Source organism: Cheilinus undulatus, linkage group 12, assembly GCF_018320785.1.
Source record: "Cheilinus undulatus linkage group 12, ASM1832078v1, whole genome shotgun sequence".
NCBI classification, from domain to species: Eukaryota; Metazoa; Chordata; class Actinopteri; order Labriformes; family Labridae; genus Cheilinus; species Cheilinus undulatus.
The window spans coordinates 10,068,755-10,094,479 of NC_054876.1; the positions used below are offsets into that span (position 1 = coordinate 10,068,755).

A 25,725-nucleotide genomic window follows, 5' to 3' on the forward strand; every position below is an offset into this window, starting at 1 on the left:
AATATTATATCAGGGATGTTCTTTGTTCATCAAACAAATACCTGACTTCTTTTTCACTCCTCTGTTTTCACTTCAGCTTACACTTTCACCAACAATGTCTGGGTAATGATTGATTGAAAGAGCAACTTAATGCTCAGGCCACTTCTTTCAGCTGAAAACTTAGTATTTAGTGGACATTTGAGTATAAAGTGTTTAACTCCTACATTTGGTGTTTTGAAAACAGCAAAGTGACTACCCTTTACAGGTTGAGACTACTGCAGTTGAAGTTTTCTGTTTGCCGATGTGGAGGCAGGTGACATATCGTACTAGCTGGTATACCGCTAAAAAAGAAATGGGTTTAAACTATCCTCATGCCTCATGATTTCCATGTTGCTCAAGTCCATAATATTTAGTTTCTTTGCAGCCATGTTGGTTTTTTAATACCACCCTGTCTTGTTGTGTGGAGTTTGCACATCTACTAGCCCTCAGCCTGAGATGAATGTCATGATATAGACCTACAGCCCACAAGTTACTCTGCCTACCTCCTCCTAAGACTGGTTCTGGGGATAATTTCAGTGAAACCAACACATCACAACACCCTTTTTTGATGTGACTTGAGCTTTGGCTGACTTGAACCCAGTGGCAACTGTAAAAAGTTACAACGATGACTCAGAAACATCTAGTTTTCATAATAATAAATCTGTGAGAAATAATTTCAATTTTTGAAAAGCTGTACACTTTTACCTTCCGACAAACATAATAAATCCAAAGTGTAAAATTACATTTGTGGGAATTTTGTTATTATTATGTTAAAAACTGCTATTACACTTGTGGAAAATGTAATAAGTTTGTGGCATTGTTGTGGTAAAAGCTGCTGATCTGTATTATATTTGTCAGGGCTCAACGGTGCGAGCGTTTATCTCGCATTTGCGCCTAGAAATAGGCGTGTGCGAACTGTAAAAAATATTTAGGGGCACATGTGCGCATAAAAAAATCAACCGAAGGAGAGATCCATGGAGGAGAGGAGGAAGAGGGAGCAGGAGGGACAAGAGTGTAATGTTATACGTGATTTAATACACTCAAATACATGTCGGTACCTCGCTTGGCATCTGTGTAGCCATGGCAACACGTCGTCCGTGCTTGTTTATTCATCTGATGTTAAAAAAGACATGTTGGACAGCTCACCATCTCGCTGGCTGCTCATAATGCCCCAATGCAAGAGCAGAAACCCCAAGACAGCGTAATTCAGTGTTTTTTCATTGTTTATGTGGAAAAAGACTGGCAGAAGGAGCTGGATTTCCCCGTTTTGTCTTCTTCTATGCCGACTTTTCTTCTTGGTCACCGTTTGTTTGTGATGACAGCGCCCCTAATGGGCAGAGGTTGTAGGTGTTCAGTCTAGGTCCGTTTGGCCAAGAGCAATGTGAATGCAAACCAAACCAAAGAAAAGTGCAACAATGTTGCACTTTTTGTTCCAAAACGGACCGAGTCCCCCGGACTATCAGGTGTGAAAACGACCTTAGATAACAAAACATGCAAAAATGAAACCTATTAGTCACTTCTTTAGAAGACCAACTCCGACTGAAGTTGCCAAATTTAAAGTAGATTTAACGTACCAAAATTAATAACATTTCAGACAAAATTGAATTGCAATACTTTTTCAAAACTTGATGATTTTTACCTTTCTGTACATTTTGTACACGAATTCATTAAATAATTTTCTTGTAAATGTCTATTTGCATCATGTTTATTACAGAAAACACATTATTTGATCAATTTTCATTGTGCCCCTACATTTCTTTATGTGCTCCTAACTCTTTCAACTTAGGAGCACATGTTCTCCTTGGGAAAAAAGTTAGTGTCAAGCCCTGTGTGTGGTTTATTACATTTGTAGGTGTACCAGTGTGTCATCCTTCACCCTTCTAGTCCTCTCCGGGACTTTTTAAAGGCGTTTTTTGTAAATCCATCTCGACTGAAACTGAAGGGTTTAGTTACTCTTTAAACCTCGACCTGACTCTCCAGCCGTCCTTCTCCTGTAACGAGAATTTAGAGATGGTAAAAACACAAGTGAAAGCCAGTGTGTGGCATTTTACTTATTGCATCATTCTTTGCACCATTCATCAAGTCACGCAAACCGCCTTCACATGTTTGCTAATTGCTTTCAGGGAGCTGCTTCTTCTTTGTCAATGTTTTTTCAATCATAATGTGGAGGGCATGATTTTGTAATTACTCTTCTGGCATCTCTGCATGCAGAAAAAAACTCAAGCTGTTACATGTTTAATTCTCATCTGTGTCACATCGCCAGACAGGCATTTTAATAAACAAGGCACACTGGAGTATCTCAGAAACACCTCATATATGGCACTCATGTTCCCCTGCCTCTGTTCTGGTTTAATTTCCTGCTCATATTGGCACATTTTCTGTTGTTTCTCATGAGGCTGTAATCAGTGGACTATCTCTGTACTGCTCCTTGGACTGGCGTCTGGCCTATCAGGTTTACAGCACAGCCAGTCCCCCACATTGTCACCGTCTCGCTGTCCCGAGGCTTCAACAAATCTTTAAGGACACAGGGCTGTTGTTTGGATTGTGTTTGTGTCTCGACAGGTCACAGGGGTTCTTATCTGACTCTTCAGGGTTCTTTAGATAAATTTGCCTCCTCTCTCATGGGGGGATGGGGAGCAGAGGGAGGAAGTGAAGTCCTGGAAGGCTTTTAGTGGTTAGTCATGGTAGCAAAGAGTGTAGACAAAAAACACCTGCTTTAATTCACTACCCTTCCTGTTTTCAGACATTATAATGTTCTCTAAAGGAGCAGCATACATTTTAAATTATAGAGTCCCTGTGAAGAGCACCCAGCCTTCAGATTTGCAAACCACTGTCGTTCTGACTAGAACATTTGCTTAGTGTGCCTTTTATTTCTTTTTAAAGCCTCCTGGACCCCTTGGTGGACAAACATTATAGTTTGTTAGCTTGATGCTAACATATTAGGGAAATAATCATTAACGGGCTAAAAGACTTCAGATTACCAGTATTGGTTCAAGCCTTTTGGTTTACCTGCTCTTTTTGGCATTTCTCAGATTAGATTTGGAGCTGACTGAGGAAAAAAAAAAGGTTTGTCACAAAGCTTTCCTCATGGTCAAATGAGCGAGCCAGCTCCCTCTTTTTCTTTCTTTTAGCATTTTGACTGTTCTGAAGCTCTTGGCATGGCAGTACACAATCCAAAATTACTGGCCAAACAGTGAAGTTAATGACCAGCCTCCAATGCTAATGTCACATAAAAAAGTCTAATGTCATTTTATGTTTATGGATGTTATTTTTTGAAGATTTTTACTAAAGGAGCTAAATAAAATGAGCATTTTAGGTCCTCTAATAAATAACACATTTTTAGGTTGCAAATGAAATGTAGTTGTCACTGCTTGGGAGTAGTAGTAATACTATTCATCCTTTTCCATTGATTGTAGAAAAAACAAAATGATAAGCAGAGAAAAGTTGAAAAGGTCATGATTCTGTCTGTTAAATCTATTTTTCATTGGGGAAACTACAAACTCCTCATTTTCACAACTTGAGTTATTTTTTTTTTTTCTATCAAAACTGCCTTTTTCTTGTTCTTGATGCGATATTTGAGTGCATCGTGACATTTAATTTATATTTGCTTAATAGATGTTTCTACTGAGCTGACCTGAAAGCATCCTAATATAAGCCTCGGTCCACTCGTAAGTGCACTAATTTCTGTCCTCTTTATTCTGCTGATTTGACCTCAGATTTATATTTTGAACTTAACTTGTCTCCAGTTTGTGAACACTTTTCAGATGGGGAAGAAAATTGTCATACAGTAGCTAGAGACAGTGCTACAACTACATGCTAATCCAAGCGCATTTGTTTTTTTTTTTTTTTATTTCTTAAAGCAGATGGTTAGAGTTGCTGCATTTTTAATTTAATTTGATGTGTGATGCTGATGTGCTTTCAGCATATGTTCCCACTGCAAGAACTGATGTATGTTTTTGCATTAGTGGTAAGATAATGTTACATTACAGAGCCCTTGAGACTTTATAGCAGTATTGATACACTAAAATGTTTTTGATTTCTGGGTTTGAAAAATACAGTACTTTTTTTTGTTTTACCCAGATTTCACTCTCCATCCTATCCTCCTCATGGTTGGCCTTGGTCATTGGTTAAAGTTGGAGGCCTGTGTGATGTCTCTGGTGGGATCTGACAGGTGCAAAACCTAAACATTATCCTTACATGAATACGTTTTTGAGACAAAAAAGTGTGATTACAGCATACGTTTTGATGCTTCATTTTGGTACCCTGCGATCCCAAACGCAACCCCCTGCCACTTCAACTGAAAGGCACGAACAACGTTTTTGTGCACTCATTTTATTTCAGCAGAGCATGAATGTCTTTTATCATTTTGCTGTCTTGAACAATGCCTGTGCTCTGCCCTGTTTTCCTACCAAGGACACGCTGACTGACTAGATGGTTTTATTGTTTGTCTCTAATGCAATGCCAGTATATGAGTTTTTTTTTTAGCCTCTTACATAAAGAAGTAGCACCTATTTCCTTTTCTTATCCCATGTTCTTTTGGAATCTTTTAAATAATTCTTTAAATCATTTACAATACCAAGACAGCTTTTATCCACCCACTGACTGTTAGCACACTTATTGATTAGGTCACCATTTAGGCACTGCCACCATTTGAAAAGCACTGATTTAGCACCAGTATTGGAAAAAACCCAAACAATACCCTACCTTAGTACTCATGAAATTTCAGATATAGCAACTCTTCTAAAACACTATTGATTAGTTGTTTTTCTTAACATTGCAGTTCCTCCAATTAGTGCATTCAGCACTTCTTCCTCAAAAGGGAGAAATATTCTGTGAAACTATCACCTAATAATGAACAAAAAATGCACAGAATATTTGTGCCAAAGAAGGACTATTTACAGCCTTCCTAAAGTTTTCCCAAGCCATTTCCTTACATGTACACTTTTACTTTGCATGAACAATTTGACAGCCTCAGTGATTACTGTCAAAAAGTAGCTCAGTAGCTCATTGCCATTGCTGAAATGTGTCATTATTAAAACACAATAAACAAGTTTCAGCCATAGAATATAACTGAGTTTCATGCTCATCCACTATTGTCTCAGAATTAGGTCTAAAATCCTCTCCTGTCATTTTGTCTTCCCTAAAACTGTTCTGAGACCTCAGTTTGAGCCAGCCTAATTGTGAATAACAAATCTAATTTCGATGTATATAAATTAACATTGTCCTCCCAGCATCTGCAGGGATTCATTTATATAGAGAACTAAAGGGATTACTGGTAAGCCCTGGCTTTCATATAAAAAGTAATTAAATCAGAATTATTGTCACTGTCAGTGTCGATAGAAATGGATGTGTTCAGAAATTGGTCGCTGTAGACATCCATTGCAATAGCATCAGCCACATCCCCCACAGGCTCGTCTAAAAGCTGTCAAAAGCTCAGGCAGCCGGCTAAAGTGCCTGTCATTCGTCACCCCTTCATCATTTAATGTTCAATTATGTCAAAACAGCCTTTAGGTCATCGGGCTGGGAATTGATGGCAGCTCTGTGTGGCGAGTGGAGCTTTCAGGCTGCATTACAACACAATCACTACGACTCGACAGCCCCAGCCCCCTGCAACACTAAATAAACCACGGCCCAGCTTGCTGGCTCCCAGGGCGCCCACATTGCCTCAAATTGAATGGTTCCAGCGGGGGCACTGGGGCGAGCATTCACTGCCTTCTTTTTGAGCAGCGACCAAGTTATGAAGTTATCCTCTGCTGTGCCTGAAATAATTGATGTTCCTCGACACGGTCGCAGGGGATTGGCCTGACTGTTTGTGATGAACAAAATGTCTGTGCCGTTTAATTTTCCCTTCCCAGAGCCCCCAGACTGTAATTTTACCATAATGAATCGCTAATATTCATCCCCCCCATCATTGCCAATCAAGGAAAAACTTACCACGCTCTTCAAATGCTCTGTCACAGCTGATTTATTCTGTGTGTGGGGTTTTGTTCTTATGGGTGGGATGCTTTCTTTTCACTTGGTTGGAAATTTTTATTTTGAAGACTCTTTATGTAAATGTGTGGGTGTTTTCAGGGAGCATGGAAGGAACAAATATTCCCCTGTGATAGTTTTTAGGAGACAGCGATTTAAATCCATGTGCGTTGCCAAGCAATTCACTATGGCCATCTAAAAATGTTATCTATGGAATTATGTATATAAAAGTAAGCCTTTAAATGTTAGCTTCTATCCAAATGAATGACCATTTAAGCAAAGTTTATAGTATTTATTAGGAATGTGATAACTTTATTGCATAAAGCCATCGTTCGGGTTATCATCTAGCAGCTATAAGGCACATTTGCATGATATTAAATAAAAGTTTTTTCCTGTCCTTGTCTGACTAAAAATGTACTTTTAGATGAAATCATTTGGGGTTGATCAACTCTGGCATGAGCACACCTCAAACAGCCCCAAACTGGCCTAGGCGTTCAGAGTATGCTCCACAGCTCCTCGCAGGGCTTTGATCCAGAGGTCAAACAAAATGAATTTGTAAAAGAAAGTTAAGAAGAAAACAAAACTAAGTTATCAGCGTGGAGATCTAGAGAGAACCACAAAGTGTTGGACAGACTGGAAGAGCGAGGAGACATCAGAGGGACGGAAAGTGCAGCTGCTGAATCAGCTAAAGTAGAGGAAGGGAAAATGTTCCACACTTGTTTGGCCACTAAGAGAGTCATGGATGATGTGCCATAATTTTGGATGCTGGCAAGTAGATTTGACTAGTTATATCTCTGGAGCATTTGTTGTGAACTGGTGGGTTAAGGTCTCTAAAAGTGGGTTGCAGAGCTGTTTTTTAGTGGGCTGCAAAGATGCGTCTGGAAAAAAGCCATGTATTTTATTTTACTCATGTGTTACAGTTTACATTGTCCCATGAGAAGGAGTAAATTGAGGTTGTCTGTCGAGGCTGGTTGTTTGTTGTTTCCTACTCATCTCCTTTACTTGGGTGATTAAGCTATTTTTCCCTAGATAACAAGGTCATTCTTGAAAAAAATATCCAAAATCTTCCCGCTCTCATAGGAAAATGGAGTAAAGTTAAATGCTTGCATTGTCCTCCCAGGGCGTCTGTATACACTTTTGAAACACATTTGTTTTTCCTTAACCTGATGAACCAGATAGACAATTTCATATATTCACTGCATTGATATATTTCACATCCGTTTGGTAAACTTCCCATACAAAGAGTTTGGGAAGGGCAAGACTTTCAAGAAAAATTTCAGTGTAATAAGATGAACGTTTTGTCTGTCAGTCACATTTGCAGCTCGTATTGGAGTAAGTTTATGGATCAAACTCATGCTGTGGTCAGTCAGAAGAAGAACAAAACATCTTCTCTACATAGAAAAGGTTTCAGTGCAGTTCTTTGCTCCTCTTTCAATTGAGAAATACTGCCCAGGTCTGATAAAAACTGCTGCTTAAGCTACATCCTAACTAAACACTACACCAGCAGCAGCCATTGCTACCTGCTCCAGTACAAAAAAAAAACCCACCCATGGCCACTCGTTCTCTTAAAGTAACACTGATTGGTCCAGTGCTTTCTCAGACTGGGCACAATGGTTTGAGATTGAAGCTTTGCAAGTTGGAACAACCTGATGATGGACATGGAATCTGGCCAATCATGTGCAAAGTTTTTTTTCCTTTCTCTTTGGTTCAATCATATGTTTTGTTCCACAGAAGGTTTAAACTGCAAAATCTTTGATTAATGATTTAAAATGGTTATGATATTTTCATAACGAAGGTAGTGTGGGTCCTGAGGCACAACCAGTTGAGAACCGCTGCTCTAGACTACACACAAGACACACGAGTCTAGCATACACCCAGTGCTAATTTCTGTGTTCTCCTTGTTTTAAGCCTTTTGTTGTTGTTGTTGTTGTTGTTTAGTAGTCTATAACACTTGTATACTAAGGTATGGACAGTAGTCAAGTTGATAAGCCTAAGCAAGTTATAACTGTAGCTTCACTTAATTGTGCATGCACATGTACTTACTGTTGACCTGGAGTGTCTCCTTTTGGCTGTGTTTGAGTGCTCAGAGTTGGCCTGTGATCAGTCTTGTCAGTGGAGGAAGTCTGTTTCTGTAACAACACAGTACAGTCCAAGGATTTGGTGCTGGCATTTGGCATTGAATTCATAGCTTTCAACCAAAGAGGAGTGTAGTACTTGGCTTTAACATGCATGCTTACATTTAACAATGAAATGAATAGCAAAGCATTTTCTGTCCACTATTGAGTAACCAATTGAATTGATCATTTACAGACCTAGCTCATTTCCTCCTCTCATTCTGACTCAGATGAAGCAAACATATGTAAGGCTGCTGTACACTAACAGACATCTAAGCGACTGCTCTATTTAGGGAGTTTTTAAGCAAATATCACCTACCAGTTCTAATGAGTCTAAGAGGTGGTTTTATACAGTAAAACCTGCTCTCTCTCTTTTAGTTTGTTTCCAGTAGTGGCTTTTATGGATGCTTAATGAGACTCCTAGCTTTGAAATCATGCATTTTCTACTCTTTAAAGGCAAATATTCAGATGATTTGATTCTTTGATCCATTTCCCCACCACTCACACATAAATCAGGATATTCTTAGTTCATGGCTCTTTGGCTTACATGCTAAATCAGTGCTGTTGGAGCTGCTAAGTCTAACATCAGGCCAAACAGACGAGTATGTGTTTTAAGAATAGCAAACCTAAGAGAAAGTAAACAAAGGTAAATCCTGTCTCGCCTTCACTGACCTCTCTCACTCAGCCAGGCTTTTTTCCCTGTCGCTGTTGTTGTGTTGGGTGCCTGAAATAGCTGTCACCTTTATCTCCCCATGGTAAGACTTGGCTTTTCAGTCTTTACTCCCAAGGATGCTCTTTAAGGTCAGAGGCTGGAGAAAGAGGCTTATGAGCCACCGTGGTCCTTGCCAAGACTCTGAGGGTCTTTAGCTTGGTCAGACCATGGGTCAGGAGAGGTTAGCCTGTCAAACTGTCTCCTGGTTTCAGGGTTTATTGTCGTCTGCTGAAGCTGCTCCTGACAGCGCACAGCTTAACCTCATGCCTGCCTCAAAGACCTCTGACAACACACTTCTGAGTAAATGGTGTCCATGCTCTGGAATCCATGTACATGTCACTGAGAAGCTAATCTCTTGTGGCTGCAAACAAGAGCTACAATAGGCTCATGGAATGGCTTGGCTCTTTTAGCTCATTGTAGATATATTTGTAGCAGTGTAAATGTCAGGTGATAAGTAACATGGACTCACAGTAAAGAAATGCCAGCCCAAGTTTAGGTGATACAGTAACATTGTCACCATATACCAGAGAACAAGGAAAGCTGAAGTTTCTACTCTTTATGTTGCAGTATAACTTCCTAGTATAAGAAAGTGCTGTAAGATAAGTAACATTAGATATGTTGGAGGGATCAAACAGCATATAACGCAGCAGACAGCCAGTGAGTCTGCAGTTTTAAGTGGGAAGAACATGCAGGGCTACATAGACACTTTATACCTAACACCTCTGTAGTACTGAGAAATAGAAGAGACATAAAACAGGGGCATACAGTTGTGACAAAAGTGAGCTCTCATACTCCTTTGAACGTGAAGTTGTTGTCAAAAAAAGAAAAGCAACATAACATCAATGAGGACTTGCATAGCAGCTTGACTGGCAGTCTTTTCACTAAACAGTTGATATTTAACCTGAAATTCCTTCATGTAAGATTTTTAAGAAGCAGATGATTCTGCTCCGGGTAGCAGCTTCATAACCTAAAAACAAGCAGTGCTCACTGAGGACATGCACTTTGTTTAGCTGCCCCATGCCATGCTGATTGTTCCCCCTCACATTCCCCTATGGGCCTACACTCACATTGCCCCTGTCTTATTTTGGCATGAGTGCAGTTACCTTTTACACATACATCATTATGCCATTACATAACAAAACAGAGGACACAGAAATACCATAAAATCTAGAATGTTGCCCCTGATATGTTAGACACCGCATGCTTTTTCGAATTTCCACATAGAAAAAATTGTTTTAACCTGTCCTGAACGTTAAGTTTCTGTACAGCTCTTTAAGTACCGTCTGTTTTCACTGTGCGAGGTTTGTGCATCTACTAGCGATAATATAGTAGTTGAGCTTGCACTCTGCAGTGATTGTTGTGAGTCAGACTATCAGCCTACAAGTTACCCTCCTTTGCCTGACATTTGTCCTTTACTGAATAGTGCTTTCAGCCAAACCAGCATTCTACAAAATGTATTTACTTGACATTATACTCCTAACAAGGGAGAAAAGGGGTTAAAAGTGTTGCTAGCTCCTGTCAGTCTGGCCTGTGCCAGAAGTATTCCAGCTGCTTTGAAAACACAGTGAATGGGGTGAATACGGCTGTGTGTCTCAGCACTTTATACTGGTGACTTTATTTATAGGATGCAGACAACTTAAGATGAAAAAATTGCTGACTCTAAAAATTTGTGTCTGTCTGAATTACGAATAGGCATTCAACCTGTGCATCAGACCAATTTGAACCCCTTGCTGACATTGTCTAAAATGATTGTCCATAGGAACGATTATATCGACTATGCATCATGTCCATGTTGTCCAAGGAAGTGTCGCGGTGTGGAGCACACTAAACAAACTGGCCATTGGGAGGGTCAAACATGCTTGGGCCCTGCATTAGTGCACCCTAAGCTGTTGCTCATGGCAACTTACTTTGCAGCCAGCCTTTTCTTATGTGTTAGCTGCAGAATGTTAAAGGTATGCTGACTGCTCATTCAGTCCTGTAAATTATTAAAACAATCCTTCTATTGAAAAATATAACACCCTTTTCAATGTGTGATAAAAACTTAATTGCTTGTTATTAAAAACATACTACAGTTTGATTTATGAAATGTCTGCTTAATTGAGCCATCCATCTGTCTTTTTGAACATGGTCTTTAAACTACCATCATTATCTTGTTAATGAATATTTAATGTTGCCCTTTCCCAATAATGGTCCCTTCTCTTTCATAGACAGAACTAAGGGATCAGCAACAGGATAAAACACTTAAGCAGGATGGCATACACTGAAAACTGGTTTTCTCCAATTCTTCAGCATTATAGATTGTTAAATGCCTATGGATAATCTTACTTGGGTTGCAATCCGACTGGAACTGGACTTTGAAAATACATGTGTATATGTTGTCAGACTTCTGAGCTCAGACTAACAAAGCTTAGATAGTATGCTGGGGGCAATTTACTTTCATATATATAAACCTCAAGCAGCTCCAAATGGGTCTGAGAATGCTCCCTGTTCCTGTAGCAGGGTTTGACCCAGAAATGGAACTGCATTAATGTGCAAAGGAAATTTGGAAAGACAAGAATATGAAAGTGTTGAGAAGGAGAGTGCTAAATTTTTATTTATATATTTATTTAGCCTTCATTTTGCCAGGTTTGACTCATTGAGATCAGAGATCTCTTTTTCAAGGGAGACATTGTTAAGAATGGTGGCAGTGTGCCGTTTCGACAACAAAAAATGCTATAACTCATACAATACATGTTAAATGACAATAGCAATGATAAATCATCAATTACAGTGCATACAGTAAGTTTGGCTTCGGGATGTTTCACCAAGGATTTGAAAACATTCAGAATCACTTTGTTTTGCATTAGAAGATTAAAAGAGAGGAAAGGTAGGCCAGAATGGCTTCATGAAGTACAATGATCGTTAAGAAATCCAAAGTTTGTGATAAATCTCAGTGCACTGTCCAGTGTATAAAGACTTGAGCAAAGGTATAGTTCAGTGCATCACCATAATCAAGAACAGGTAAAAGAAGATTTAAAAAGCCTCTTTTTGACCTAGAAGTTAAAGCAAAACTTCTCTTCTGTAGTAAAACCAGAGCTGAGAGAGGAGCTTGGAAGTGGACATTGTAGTAGTTGTTTACATTTAAGACTTTATTCAAGATGTTCAGAGCCTGCTTGAGTCTGTGGTCCCCAGGCCAACCACCTATAACGTATGCAGTTCATTTTGCCAGTATTTATGGGTGATAGACGATACTGCTGATGTGTACAGTTGATATATCGGCTGCAGATTTCAACAGAAATGTTCATTCACCAATATGACCGAAATGTTGTGCATCATTAGCAACTGCAGCTGAAGAAGCTGATCCTTGACTAAACCAAATGCATACCTAAAATAGTTTTAAGATCAGTTATGGCATTTTTAAAAACTCGTATTTGTACTCGGTATCAGTGTGTACCCAAATGTACTTACTCTAATGTGTCCTTGGTCTGGACAAATATGTTATTAGTACATCCATGATATTAATGGAAAGGAAATGCAAACACCAATCATTGATTGTGTGGTATGAGACAAAATGAGTCAGCCTGAAGAAGGTCTAATAGCAACAAATTGAAAAAGGGCAAATCAGCGCCTACTGTAGTGGAGTCAAACGTACTTCTGTCAATAAATCCATTCTGCCCTTGTATACTACGACAAGGGCAGAAGAGCTAACTGTGCTTATAAAGTCACTGGCTCTTTCTTAGTATACATGAATGAAAATAGAATTGCCAACATCTTATAGCTGCCACTGATGAATATTCTTTTGACTGACTCAACCCTCAATCAGCTGCTCATTTCTGTCAGAAACAACATAGTTAGCTTTCTGAAACATTCTGGGTACATCTAAAGATGCTGCACTCTGACAGGACTGAGTTGCCATTTTTTGACTTCCACAGAGCTTTATTTGAACGTCAAGGTAACGTTAACTTTCCTTTTCATTACTCTCTCTTCTGTCCTCACCTACTTAACCTCTCTCTCTTTCTCTCTCCTCCACTCTCGCTGTCTCTTAAGCACCACGGCAACCTTCTCTGAGGGATTGGTTGCCAGGAGACAGGATTCGCTCCCCATTGTATGCCGACAAAGGTGGAGAGGGGGTGGGTGGCGGGGGTTACAATCAGCAGGACGGGGGAGAACTGGAAGTCTGGAGGGACTGGCAGCACACAATCAGGGGTGTGTTGGTGAAGACGAGGACAGGCAGGGAGGGATGAAGAGGAGGAGGGGGAGTGAATGGGAGTGGGGGTTCTGGGTGGAGCACGCTGACACCCTAAATTCCTGGTGTTCATTCCCGGTCACCCAGTAACCACGCTGGGATGTGCTGTGTCAGACAGTGTGGTGGAGGAAACAGACGCTCACAGAGACACGGGCAGCCATGAATAGTTATTAAGACAGAGTTTTTAATTAGCCAGCAGGCTCTTCCCCCCACGCTGCTTAGCTCCCCTACCAAGCGGACTCACACAGATGAAACAGTGTATGTGGTGCCCATGCATGGTTACATTTACCTACAGTCTATTTATCTTGCTTCCCTTGGACTGTAATGATGGTCTCAGTTATCATCCGATTATTACCTTCAAGGAAGAAGGCCAGTTTACTTTAGCCCTGCTGTCATTACTCTAAATAAAGACTGACGCTCACACTGTATAAGCCTGTCATTATGTGGAGCGCTGTCTCACCAAAGCAGACATTGAGCTCAGTGAAATCATTGCTGCTCTGAGTCACGTGCACCAGAGTTCACACACTGTGAGGACAGAGTTTGATGAAGGCTGAAAGTTACTGATTAACCCTGTGGCCTGTGTTTTTTGAAGCAGGCTCACAGAGTTGTTTGTGTTGTTCCTCTATGAGTAGCTTGGAGTTATTTGTAAAACCTCCATTAATTACAGCATCTGTTCTTACCAGCAGCCATCCAAGCAGTTATTTCTTTGGTTAGTTTGTGAAGGGTCGTTATTTGTTGTAATCTTTAATGCTCTGAAAAACATTTTTTTAACCTTGGGGCCTACTATGATACAAAACATTGTGGCAAAAGTGGGCTGTGTGAGTTTGGGTAAAAATATTATGCCTTTGATGGGAAAACATTAGCTTTGCTTAAAAAGCAGAAAAAGTTCAACTGATCTTGTTCATATTTACTTAAAAAAAAACGATACACCACCTCTGTCCCAGACAGAAGAGAAGCAGATTGCATTACATTAACACTGCTCTGTTTAACGTATGTTATCTGATATCATGGATCACAGGTGCAGATTTATGTAGCAGCCAACAGGTTTATTTAGAGCTACCTGCCTGGTCTCAGTGTGTCTGGTCTGTTTCATTTTGATGGTTTGTATGTTATGTTACAGCCTGTCATGCTGTTGCTGCTTCATTGCCTTTGTGTACAACAGTACAATTCAAATAACGAAGCTCCTTCAACAGCAGCATCACCATCTGTCCCCGTGTTTTACTCTGGACATCTTCATATATCAGTTTGGTTCATTTCCCCCTGCTGTTACTATAGTGCTCATTATATTGTTCCATAAATTGTGAAATTAAACAACACTCAAACAGTCTTGTGAAACAGAAAAGCTGTATTTTCATTTTTTAAATTTTTAAACATTAATGCCTATGGATCATTTTGTAAGCTTTAACTCTGATGGTTAAACCCTGAGTAAGAAAGATGTCATGTTTCAGAAATTTGCCACATTTTACAAGGACCTTGTATTAAATTTCCAGAGTGTTTGCATGGATCAGTCAGTTTTCCATCCTTTAATTTTGGTATTTATTCCTGATATCACATTGTTGTTTAGATGTGACTGTGCTCAGCTGGACGTATAATCTTTATCTCCTGTCTTCCTGCTGTGTTTACAGCGCTCGTTCATTTGACTTTTCATTAAAATGATTAAAATGATGGCTCCTATCTCCATTACAGTGATTTGCATTTTGTGGAAAGGAAGGCCATCTGGATGCTTTAACACCAAGTGTAAAATGTTGTGCGTTTTTTCTACTTGCCAAGGTTTCATAGCCGCGCATGATGTTCATCCATAAAATTTTAACTCATAGACATGTATCTGACGATCCAAATGAGTGCTTTTTTGAAGGTTTCATGTTTGATTTTTAAAGCCCCTAAAAGCATGGAACCAGTTTTCTATATATCTAATAATCATGACTGAGTGAGCGACCTGAGTCAGAGCTGCCACATTAAGGCTGCTTGACCACGTTTAGTTGAGAGCATTGAAACTTAAGTGAGACAAACACAGCTCTCATCACATTTTAAGTTAGTTGACGCTCAAAAAGAACAAATGATGTTTTCCTTAATCTTGATGAGTCCCACCCACTGAAAACCTGTGAAAAGGTGAAGAAAAACATGACAGAAAGCTGTCCGCACTTGGACAGAAAACATGTTTAAGCAGAGCTCAGCCACCTAAAATAAGATCCAGTTTTCAAAGCCTGTAAATTTTCTTACCTACCTCCTTTCATTGCAGATAATCCGTGTCTTTTAACAAACCAACAAATTAGTTTTCTCTGTGATTCTTGGAAAGAATCATGTAGTTTATGATGTGATTTTGAGGTTACTAGGGTTGCAGCAAAACCAACATTTAAGATACAGTAACTTATAAACTACTTTAAAAAACAATACTGATAACTGTTTCTGCAAATTTTGGGCAGTTTGTTGCCATCAGTTATCAAAACAGCATCAACTTCGCTGTGCAATTTAGGCGTAGTCCCAGTACACCCCTTGCCCTACTCCTGCGTTTTGCATATTCAAGTCTAAAGATAGTGTGTCCCAACTTTTGTTCAAACAGAGGGTTTGGGTGAAGTGCCAGAGGTGCATGGCCCTTCAAACAGAGATCTTACAGAGGTATACTATAAACCAAGTTTTATGGGGAATCTCTCAGAATGCTTTGTGAGATATCGGTTAAAAGGCTGCACAAGCAAGGAAAAAACTGTACAAATGTACAACTGTACAAACTTTAATTTCAAACTAGCATTTTAAAAAATGGTTGTAGTAGAAATGTCTGGTAAAAGGCATCAACGACTGCTGATGACGTTTCAGGAAATTAAAGAGTTTTTCCATTTCATGGGTGGCAGATAGCACCACTACCCCTTGTTGCTGTGTTTCAAGGGGAAAAGGAGCACTTAAAACTAAGTGGCAGGGTTAAACATAGTAATGGGAGTGAACTGTAGACTGTGCTCTCTCTTTCTTTCACAGCAGCTCTGGGTTAGAAATATGAGTGAAGATCTGACGTTTTGTTTAAGCTTATTTGGTACTCTTTAAAACTTATTAGTGCTGCACAATTAATCTAAATGCAATCACGATGTCAGACTGCAATTACATAATCGCATTAAAAGCTGCAATTTTTGTATTAAGTAGTACTTGAAGGGTTTGCAACAATGCCTGCAGAAAAGCCTTAGGGTTTACATATGAGCCTCTTTTGCACTTTAAAGATGTGCAAATTCAGGTTTTTTATATTTTTTATGCTACTTAATATTTGTATGTTTTGAGTTAAGACACACACTCTTCAAAACATCTCTGCATTGTCCTTGCTTACCAAATAAGTAGACTCATGATACCTCCTTTTTTTGGTCTTAAACAGAGATCCCTGTCAGCAGCCTAGGTTTTCAGGATCCAGGTGGTTGCAGGGTCAAAGTAAACAAAGGAGAGAAATAGCTGGAGGGGAAAGTTGCACTTCACATCAATGTAGACCATCAGAAGAGTGCTAAGCCCATGCTCAAAAATCAGTCAAAAGTTTCAAGATGAAAAGATCACAATGCCCAGTAGAGTAGGAGACATCCTGAGGAGACTAGCCCAGAGAGAAATGTTTTGGATCCATACTCTTAATACAATGACTCCAAATGGACTTAATGATGACTTCAGCTTAAAATGCTTCCTGAAGTAATATGATGTACAAGATATGTGTTTGGTAAATGATCACAGCATTGATTGAATTTGTTTCTGTTGTTGTGTTGTAGAAGTTAACTTGGTAGAGAAGTGTTATCAGCTCCTGCAGATTTAGCAGTGACAAAGAGGTGATTGGTTCTTGTCTAATTAGACACAGCCTCCAGCCGTGTAGTGACTCTGTTCTTGTGAGTTGTTTATAAAGGGAATCTGTAGATTCAGTCTAACAAATGCTCTGATGAAGGCCTTGTGCTGAAATGCGTAAGCGTTTGTTTGTGATGTGAGCCTATTAAACCAGTAAAAATAGTTTTGTCCTCCGTAATTGGATTCCGAGACGTGCTGCTTTTTTGAAACTTCTGACTGAAAGGGGAGAAATAATCTGCAGCACACTTTTATGCCTTAATTGATAGAGAAGGACAGTGGATAGAATCAGAAACAGGAATGAGGAAGTGGGGAATAAACATGCCGGAAAGGTGCCACAAGCTGGACTTGAACCCAGGCCGCCTGTGTACATGGGACACATCCTAACCACTCGGCTATCTGCGCCCCATGAATCACAACAGGGCTGTAAAACGTGGCATCAAAAAGCATTAATTAATCAAAACTTTTCACAGCCATAGAGGTTCAGTTCAATATTTTCAAATACTGTAATCAGAGCAAGATATTAAACTTTTCAATACCTGTTTAAGGAAAACCGTCAATTTGAACAACATGCAACTGCATACATAAAATCTGATAAAAGATATTTTTTCCGAAATAGCAGGATTAAAATAATCTACAACAGGATTTGCAAATGTCTGATGGTCTCTAACAATTAAAACATTATAATGCTGCATTTTTTATCTGAGCAGATTAACTACCATTTGTCGAAAAATCTTCTCAGTTGAACTTTTAAGGAATCATCTAATAATAGTTTTACAATATCTAAATAATGCTCACTTTAATTAAGGAGCAGACATTGCTCTCACAAAGTAAAGACAAATGATTTTGGTCCCAGTACTTTTTAGACAAACAAAGTTGCAGTACTATAATTTGTGTGTGCATTCTTAAATCTGTATTTTATGTGTGTAGTGTCTTGAAGCAAGTAGGGTTGTCATAATGTTTGAGACTGCAACATTTTTTTTCTATCAAATACACTAAAATGTTTTTTTCTTTACTATTTTAATGATCAGTAGTATCAAAAAGTGCCATAAGCTTTAAGGAAAAACATCATCCGTTTTATTGGATGGATGCGTAAAGGAGAAGTCCATCAAAATTTGCTATCAAATTCCTGCTCACTGTCATAAGTTTTTTAAAAACGTAGTGTTTCTGTCAACACTTTTTGTGCAGTTTAGACATTGAGCAGAGTTTTACTTTTGGTAATAAAAAACAAGAACTTTCCCAGTACTAGGCACCAAAGATTTGTATTTATTTGCAGTGGTATCAGTGTAGGTATCAGTATCATGTTGAAATGACCTTAAAAGTACTCTCATTGTGTCTGTGTTCTCTGTCTCAGCTCTGCTGTCACCTGATCCTCCAGACAGGCAGGTTTGTGAGTAAACCAGGGGAAGAGATGACATCCTGAAATTGATTTTTTTTCTCTGTTTGTGCACTGCTGAACAGAACAGGCCTGTGGCTAAGCTGTAATTTAAACAAATGCTGCCTTAAGCCTCAGAGGTCCGTCATTTATTTAACAGGTACATCAGACAGTCAGAGAAACCCGTCACTGAGACAAACAGTTCCAGCTGAGTACTTTCTTTCTCTCCCAGTATGCAATTTTCCTCCCCTCTCTTTCCAAACAACTTTGAGAAATGGCCCGCCTTCTTGAAGTGCTTGATGAATTGACACAGCTTTTCGTCATGCAGATGCCAAGCTGTGTATACCGTTCTGACAGTGATGGACATGTATCTCAGTTCTCTCTATATTTTCTTCCCGTCTCCTGTGCCTCTGCTGGAGGCGACTGATCGCTTCCATCAAGGGCGTCTGTCAGAATCCGTGGGCTGAAACGACCAGCTGCAGCAGCGGAAGCCTGGGAATAAAACTATGCTTTTACTTTGCAACGGTATCAAATGCTTACAGGCTGTGAGCTTCAACAATACCGGGTGTGACTGAGGTTGTCACTCCTATGTGTGGTGCCTCTTCACTCAGTTACCTACCACACCCCAGAGGGGAGTCGGGTTTTAAAGATGAAACAAAGATGATAGATGTGAAGTGAGACCTCAACCTGTAGATCACACCACCTTCACCCTCAGGACCAGGATCTAGAAAGTTCTCTCACACAGTCAGCAACTTTGTCTTAGTTAGAACTTTCAAATCACATCAAGAGGATACTTAAGCCCCGTAGCTGCATACCTAATTTTCTTGCTGTTGCCTCTACCTTGATCTTTTGTTTTGCAGATTTTTTTAGAATTATTTGCGGCCTTTATTTTGAGAAGACAGGACATTGGATAAGGTGATAAATCAATGAAAGATAGAACAGGAAATGAAATGCAGTAAAGGAGCCCTGTCAGACTAAAGCAAGGTCACCTTGTGGAGGACCAACTCCCATCTTCCACCACCCCTATAAATTATAATAAGGAGCTTTAAAAGTGACTTGGCATTTGATGATGTTTTTCTAAATACCATCTCTCATATCTGCTGAAAACAGTCCATGCAAATTATGCTTGCCATGTCTGCAATTTAAAATCAACAAAGCCTAAGAAGAAACATCAGGATGGTTTAGACCAGGGGTATCAAACTCAAGGCCCGGGGGCCAAATCTGGCCCGCGGTACAATTATACCCGGCCCGCAAGATCATATAACATTTTAACTATAACTGGCCCACTGCAATGAGGTCTGCAGATTTCCTCCAGTATAAAAATGTAAACTAAACCCTGACGATTAAAAATATCCTTAAGTCATCAAATTTAGAGTCAAAAGTAAAAACAATTAGATAAAAATAAATTGTGTTTTCATTTACAATTTTTAATTTTCCATCTCATAATTACAACTTAAACTTAGGATTTCACATTTTATTTCATATTTTGACCTTTGTAATGAATAATTTTGGCCTTTTTACATTTCAAATTCACATATTAATTTTACCTCATTTTTGTCCTTTAAAACTCATGATTTTGAATTTTAGCTCATATTTTGTCCCTTAAAACTCACGATTTTGAATTTTATCTCACATTTTCAGCTTTAAAACACATTTTTGAATTGTATCTCATATTTTGGCCTTCTAAACTCACAACTTTTCATACTCTCATATTTCACCTTTAAAATTTCCAGTGAATTTTGTCTCATATGTTGATCTTTTTTCATTCATGATTTTGACCTTCAGTCTCATATTTCTGCCTTATATATATTATTTTTTTCTACTCTATTTTTCTTTTGATTTTGTGTTTTGACCTTTTGAACTAATAAGTTTGCCCTTTTACTTCAGATTTTGAGCCTTTAAACTTAGCATTTTGACTTTTTTATGTTGATGTTTACGGAGTTTATCATCAGAGCTAAGTTGTTTTTTATGTCCCATAATTCATCGCTTGTGAAAATTAGGTTGACAGTTTTTGGTTAAATGTTGACCCTGTCTGGCCCTCAGATTAGACCTAAATCCAGATTCTGGCCCCGGCTTGGATTGAGTTTGACACCCCTGGTTTAGACTCTGAGCATGGTTTTACTAAATGTGTGTTGCATTTACAGTGCCAAACCTTGCACAAGATTGCAAAATGGACATGGATTACTTATAGAAAAATCCGAACTATTTAAGTTTTCATCGCTATTAACGACTAGGTACGGGTATCGTTCGTTTTTTTCCCGATACTCGTGCTAAATTGATACTTTCTAAATGGTGCCAGTGTTTAAACAGTGCCTGAATCTACACTTTTAAGAGAGAAAAAAAGAATTTTAAAAGTTAGCAGCTAAATAAGAGCTGCCTCTTTAGCATAGATGATTCAGTAATGAGATGCCAATGTAACATATAAGTGAAGAAAACAGGTGTAACTTCCTCTCATAATGTATTTCGTGCATTTCCCTTGGAGTGACGGGGATCAGGTTGGTGTGGCGAGGTACGGAAATGAAGCATCAAAATCTCTCTTGTTATTCAGTACAACAGGTTTCAGATGTGTTAGTACCAGTTCAGTACTCATCTCTATTAACAACATGTTTAATTTTAGTTTGTAGTCAGTGGCCCTCTCTAATGTGCAGACTGGAATCAAAAACAGCAGCAGTTTTGGGTGCAAGAGGGATTTTTGTTGTTTTATTAAAGCAGGTATTGATATGGTGTAATTTTTAATAGCATATCGAAATTCAGAATTCTGTTACAGGGACAACTCTAAGGCTGATATGCATACTTGACACACACTTGTTTATTGATGGCAATTAATATCACCATTGTCATACTGGACAATGCTTTTACACATTGCAGATTTTACTTATATCATGAAGGCCTACTCCTCTGGTTCCCTCTTATCTAGCTAGCTGGCCTGTTATTCAGGCAAGAATCATTATTTGAGCTCTTTTAAGTCAACAAACTGAGGGGTGGAAAGTTCATATTGTGTATTTATTGCTTTATTGTTTGCTTGATGATGCAGCCTTACCAGTTTTATTATACTGAAAGGAGCAGGACATGCCAAACTGGAAAGAACAAGTGCTTGCTAGAAGAATTTCCACAAAGGTTTAAGAGAAATTTAGCTATCCCTTTGCTTTTTAGACTTCCCAAACATGCACTCTGCACAGTCTGACATTGGCATAGAGAAATAAGGATCAGAAAATAGTAATTCAGCATTGAATGATGCATTTTCACAGAGCTGTTTATGCATGCATAAGTGTTGGAATTGAAAGAAGATTAAAGTCCAACAAAAATGCAAATAGTAGCTTTATATGCAGGTATCCCCGGAGTGAGAAAAACATAAAAGACTCCTGTTGGCAAAAGATAATATGAGAGAGAGATGTGTGTTCTGGATGATGGCGTCCTTTCCCAGAAAGCTGATGAGGCTTGGAGAGAATTGAGTCTGATGGCAACAGGAGGAGGAAAGCTTTTTGCAAACCTTTCTACTGTCATGTTGGATGTCCTTGTAATTTTTGTTTTTTTGCTGGGAAGTAGCGTCCAGCTTTAGTGGCCAGATTAAAGCTAGGTATTGTGCCATCCTAAACTCACATATGTCCTAGATGTATTATGGGATTTTTCGCTTTTTCTCCACACTTGTGAGGAAATGGTTCTACCTGGTAGTGTCCAGGTGGGCTGGAAGACAGACAGCTACTCCTGAGTCATACAGAGTTTTAAAGGTGATTATAGAAGCTCATATAAAACAGCTGCGTGGAGGTAAAACACATAAAGCACCACTAAAAGTAGCTGAAATCTTCTGTTTGCATGGATGCACATCCTCTATTTGTCGTTTATGGAAACCTGCAATAAAAAAGCAACCTTTTCCAGGAAGAGAAAGAGGTTAAGTGTTTACAGTCGCCACGTTTGGCTCCTGTTTCAACAATTATCTTAGCACATTAGAGTCAGCTCCATCTGTCAGTGAAGCGCAGGTAAATGGGATGCAGATGTAGCTGAGAACAATTCCCTCTCATTATGAGAAGAAATTTTTACTTGCATGTGTTTGGTGCCATTTGTGCGACGTGATAAGTGTAACACATTTGCAGTGCCTTTTAGCAGCAACATATTGTGGTGATTTCTCTCCTTTTTTTTTAAAGCCGTTCTCCCCCCGCTTGCTGAGTGGAAGGTGGCAGGCTGTCAGAAGGATTTTAATGTGTCGAGGCAGCATGTGACAACTCCATTCTCTATGGACTGTGTTCCTCGCCGCGGCTTAAATCTCTCTCTGAATGGAGAATCTTAACCCAGTTGATGTCACCAGGAATTTATGTTTATTCGTTTCTAAGAATAAATGCTTAAGAATCTGCTCTAGTTCGGTGATGGGCTGCATTTTCTCTTTATCATTACCCTCCCTTCAGTCACACAGCCTTATGCTCTTTTTGTTTCTCTTCTCCTCTGTATGATGATTTACATCATACATATTTAAAGGAGAGTTACTTATCAGACAAGATGTAGCCATATTTATTTCATGAGTGACACACATCCTGAATCAAAACATTTGACAGCTGTTCCTGTAAAGTGAGTTGCTACAGCAATTTGCAATTTGTGGTCTTTTGTCAGACATTTTGTAAAATGTTAAAAAATGAACATTGTCACCTAAAAAAAATGTAGTAAACCTGCTGTTAAGCAATTATTCATCACAGAGCTCCTCTCACACGGGTTGTTGTCTCCGTTGTGTTTGTTTTAGTGCAGGTCCTTCCTCTCCTTATGGAGCTCACTGCGGTTCGGCTTATTCGTTTCCAGGTTGACCAAACAAACAATTATGGTGAAGAAAAACCTTTAAAAACGGTAACAGTAGTGGTTTATCTTACTACCAAGGCTAAGAAGGGAAACAAGATCAAACTGCATGAAGAGCACTTTGAAATATGGATGAAAAATAGTTGCCTGGTAAGAGCTCTAAGGTTGAAATGTTTTACTTATGCATTACTGCTAATTTACAATGTGAAGATGTTTTTGTTCAGATTAAAGCTTCCATTCATATGTCACTGCTTGTAACATAACTTTAATATTAATTGTCAAAATAAAACATAAGCTGTACTGACTAGACATTGTCTGCCCCCTCATCATTTCTGAATCAGAACATGTTTTAATGGTTGCTCACTAAATCAAAAATCCTTATCCTCCAGTGGAAACCCTTGAGTCTGTGTCATCTGAGGTGGCCTCAGGTGCTTAAGCCCACAGCTGCTTGGTTGGACTCATACGTGAAATGTCCTCCAAAAGAGCTTCCTGGTATCTGCATGTAAAGCACTGGTTTCATGCTAAAGTTTATTGTTCGTCAAATTCTCGAAATCATCTTTGCTTGCCTTTAATCACTGAGCAATTACATAAACTGTCCATTATTTCCTGCCACTTACTCAGGTCCTAAAAACACGTATTTATGACCATTTATACAGGTACTCTTTACTTAATTCTTATCAGAATGTGTTTCCATTATTCTTTGACTACTGTGACCCGGACCACCTAGAATATAGGCTGAGCCCGTATGATAGAAACGTCTTCCTGCATGATCATCATGTCTTTCTGTGAGATCATTTCATTATATTCAGTGAAGTCCATAGCGTGCAGTTTCTCTACAGTTTTCTTGCTGTTTTAGAAGCAGTGCTTTTCAGTATTGATGCACGGATTGTGACATTAGGGCTAATGTGGTTGCCAGTGTTCAGTATAACATTTCAGTTGATGCTGATGTCAGCACTAATGTTTTTATTATTACTTCTTGTAACAACATTTTCGCTCATGTTTAACCATGAAAATGTATCACAGGTTGTCTCGTTGGTCACTTCCTCTTCCCTGTAAAACCTCATTTGATTACCAGATCCCAGCATTAAATTGATTTGACACAGCAGATAAACATTGGTATCTGTTTATTCCGTATTATTGGGCAGTAAACAGAGCCAATATCAGCTGTTACCAATGTTAAACCAATCCATCTGTGCATCCCTAGTTTTCACCAAGTGCAGTTAGTATTCCTACTAGCTAACTGAATTTTCCTGGGCAGTAAAAGAGTTTCTATTTCAGTCATGATTTGGTTTCCGACAATCATGAAAAGATAATTGAGAGATATCCTCAGCCACTCCCGCTATAAAAGCCCTCACTTTAATTTAAGTGAGGAGCAGAGGTAGCCACAGCATATTTGCCATGTTAGTGAGAAAGGAGGCGAGCCAAAGCCTCACAGCAAGAGGGCTCCTGGTTTGTCCAACAGGGCCTTTCTGTGGAGTTTGCATGTTCTCCTTGTGTATGCATGGGTTCTCTCAGGGTACTCTGGTTTCTTCTCTCAGACAGAAGACATGCTTGATTGGGCAATTGGTGACTCTATGTTGACTGTATGTGTGAGTGTGAGCTGCTTGTTTGTGTCTGTATGCCGGCCCTGTGGCTAACTGATGACCAGTACAGAGTGTACTCCATCTCTTACCCAGTGGCAGATGGGTTTGGCTCCAGGTCCCACAAGCTGAATAGGACAAGTGGGGTAGAAGATGAATGGATGGACCTAAGTCATATGGAGCTACTTTGGTGGTTAGGAGTCAGATCTTTGACAAGGCAAAAACCTTGTAGAGCTTGTGGCATGATTCGGGCCGCACCTCAAGGCAGCACAATTGGAAATTCATGCATGAAGTGTTATATTCTAATTTGGGGTTTGTAAAATCAGTCAAAATAATTGGTATTATAATTGTTGCCATTATTAAGTAGCCCAAATGAATGGTAATTGAGCTCTTACCCGGCAATAAAATCGATATTTTTTAGTAAAAACCTAAAGCCTGTGTGTCTTGCTGCTTACATGCATACTGATGATCAATGAGGGAGAAAAGCTGTTAAAAAGTGCTGCCTGTAGTCCAGTATGCACTATTACATGCTCCAGCATTATTTCAGCTCCAAAGCACCTCAGAAAATTACAATGGGAGGGAATTTTTCAATTGCCTAAAGTCATGTGCAATGTATGATGGTGGCTGCTGCACTTGTAGTCATGATGGCTCATGTCTCAGCATTTTACGCTAGAGACTATTTTAAAGAAATCAGGGTTTAAAAGTGCCTTATACACAGGGTTTTACAGTGCACCTTAGATATATTTTCACTCTAATGTGCACACTTCAGATAGTCATTGCTTTGCTTTGAGAATCGTGGACTCAGGTCATGTTATATTTATTATTGAACATTGACACTGTCTTCCTCTTGATGTTTCTCTGTGCAGGTCTGGCCTGTGGTCTGGAGATCGTATCTACAGGACAGACTCCAATTGAGAAGGCAAGTGGTCAGAGCGTGAAGTTGGACTGTCAGTTCACTCTGGCTGCTGAAGACGCAGGACCACTGGATATTGAATGGAGCTTATTATCATCCGACAACCAGAAAGAGGACAAAGTGGTAAGTCTAAATGTTCTTCATGAAAGATTTAATAAACTGTTTTATGTCAGAGATAGCATATAATAGTACAGTTGACTGTTGTGTGATCTCTGACTTACTTTTATGTAGCACATTCATTTAA

At 39.2% G+C, this 25,725-nt stretch overlaps 1 protein-coding gene across 1 annotated transcript in view; it reads left to right on the forward strand.

Annotated features, from left to right (window-relative positions):
- cxadr (CXADR Ig-like cell adhesion molecule) overlaps nt 1-25,725 on the forward strand; it is a 96,697-nt gene that overhangs the window by 28,572 nt on the left and 42,400 nt on the right. The window contains exon 2 of the mRNA XM_041801150.1: nt 25,435-25,604. Coding sequence (XP_041657084.1) covers nt 25,435-25,604 — 170 coding nt within the window. The remainder of the gene's footprint in view (nt 1-25,434; nt 25,605-25,725) is intronic.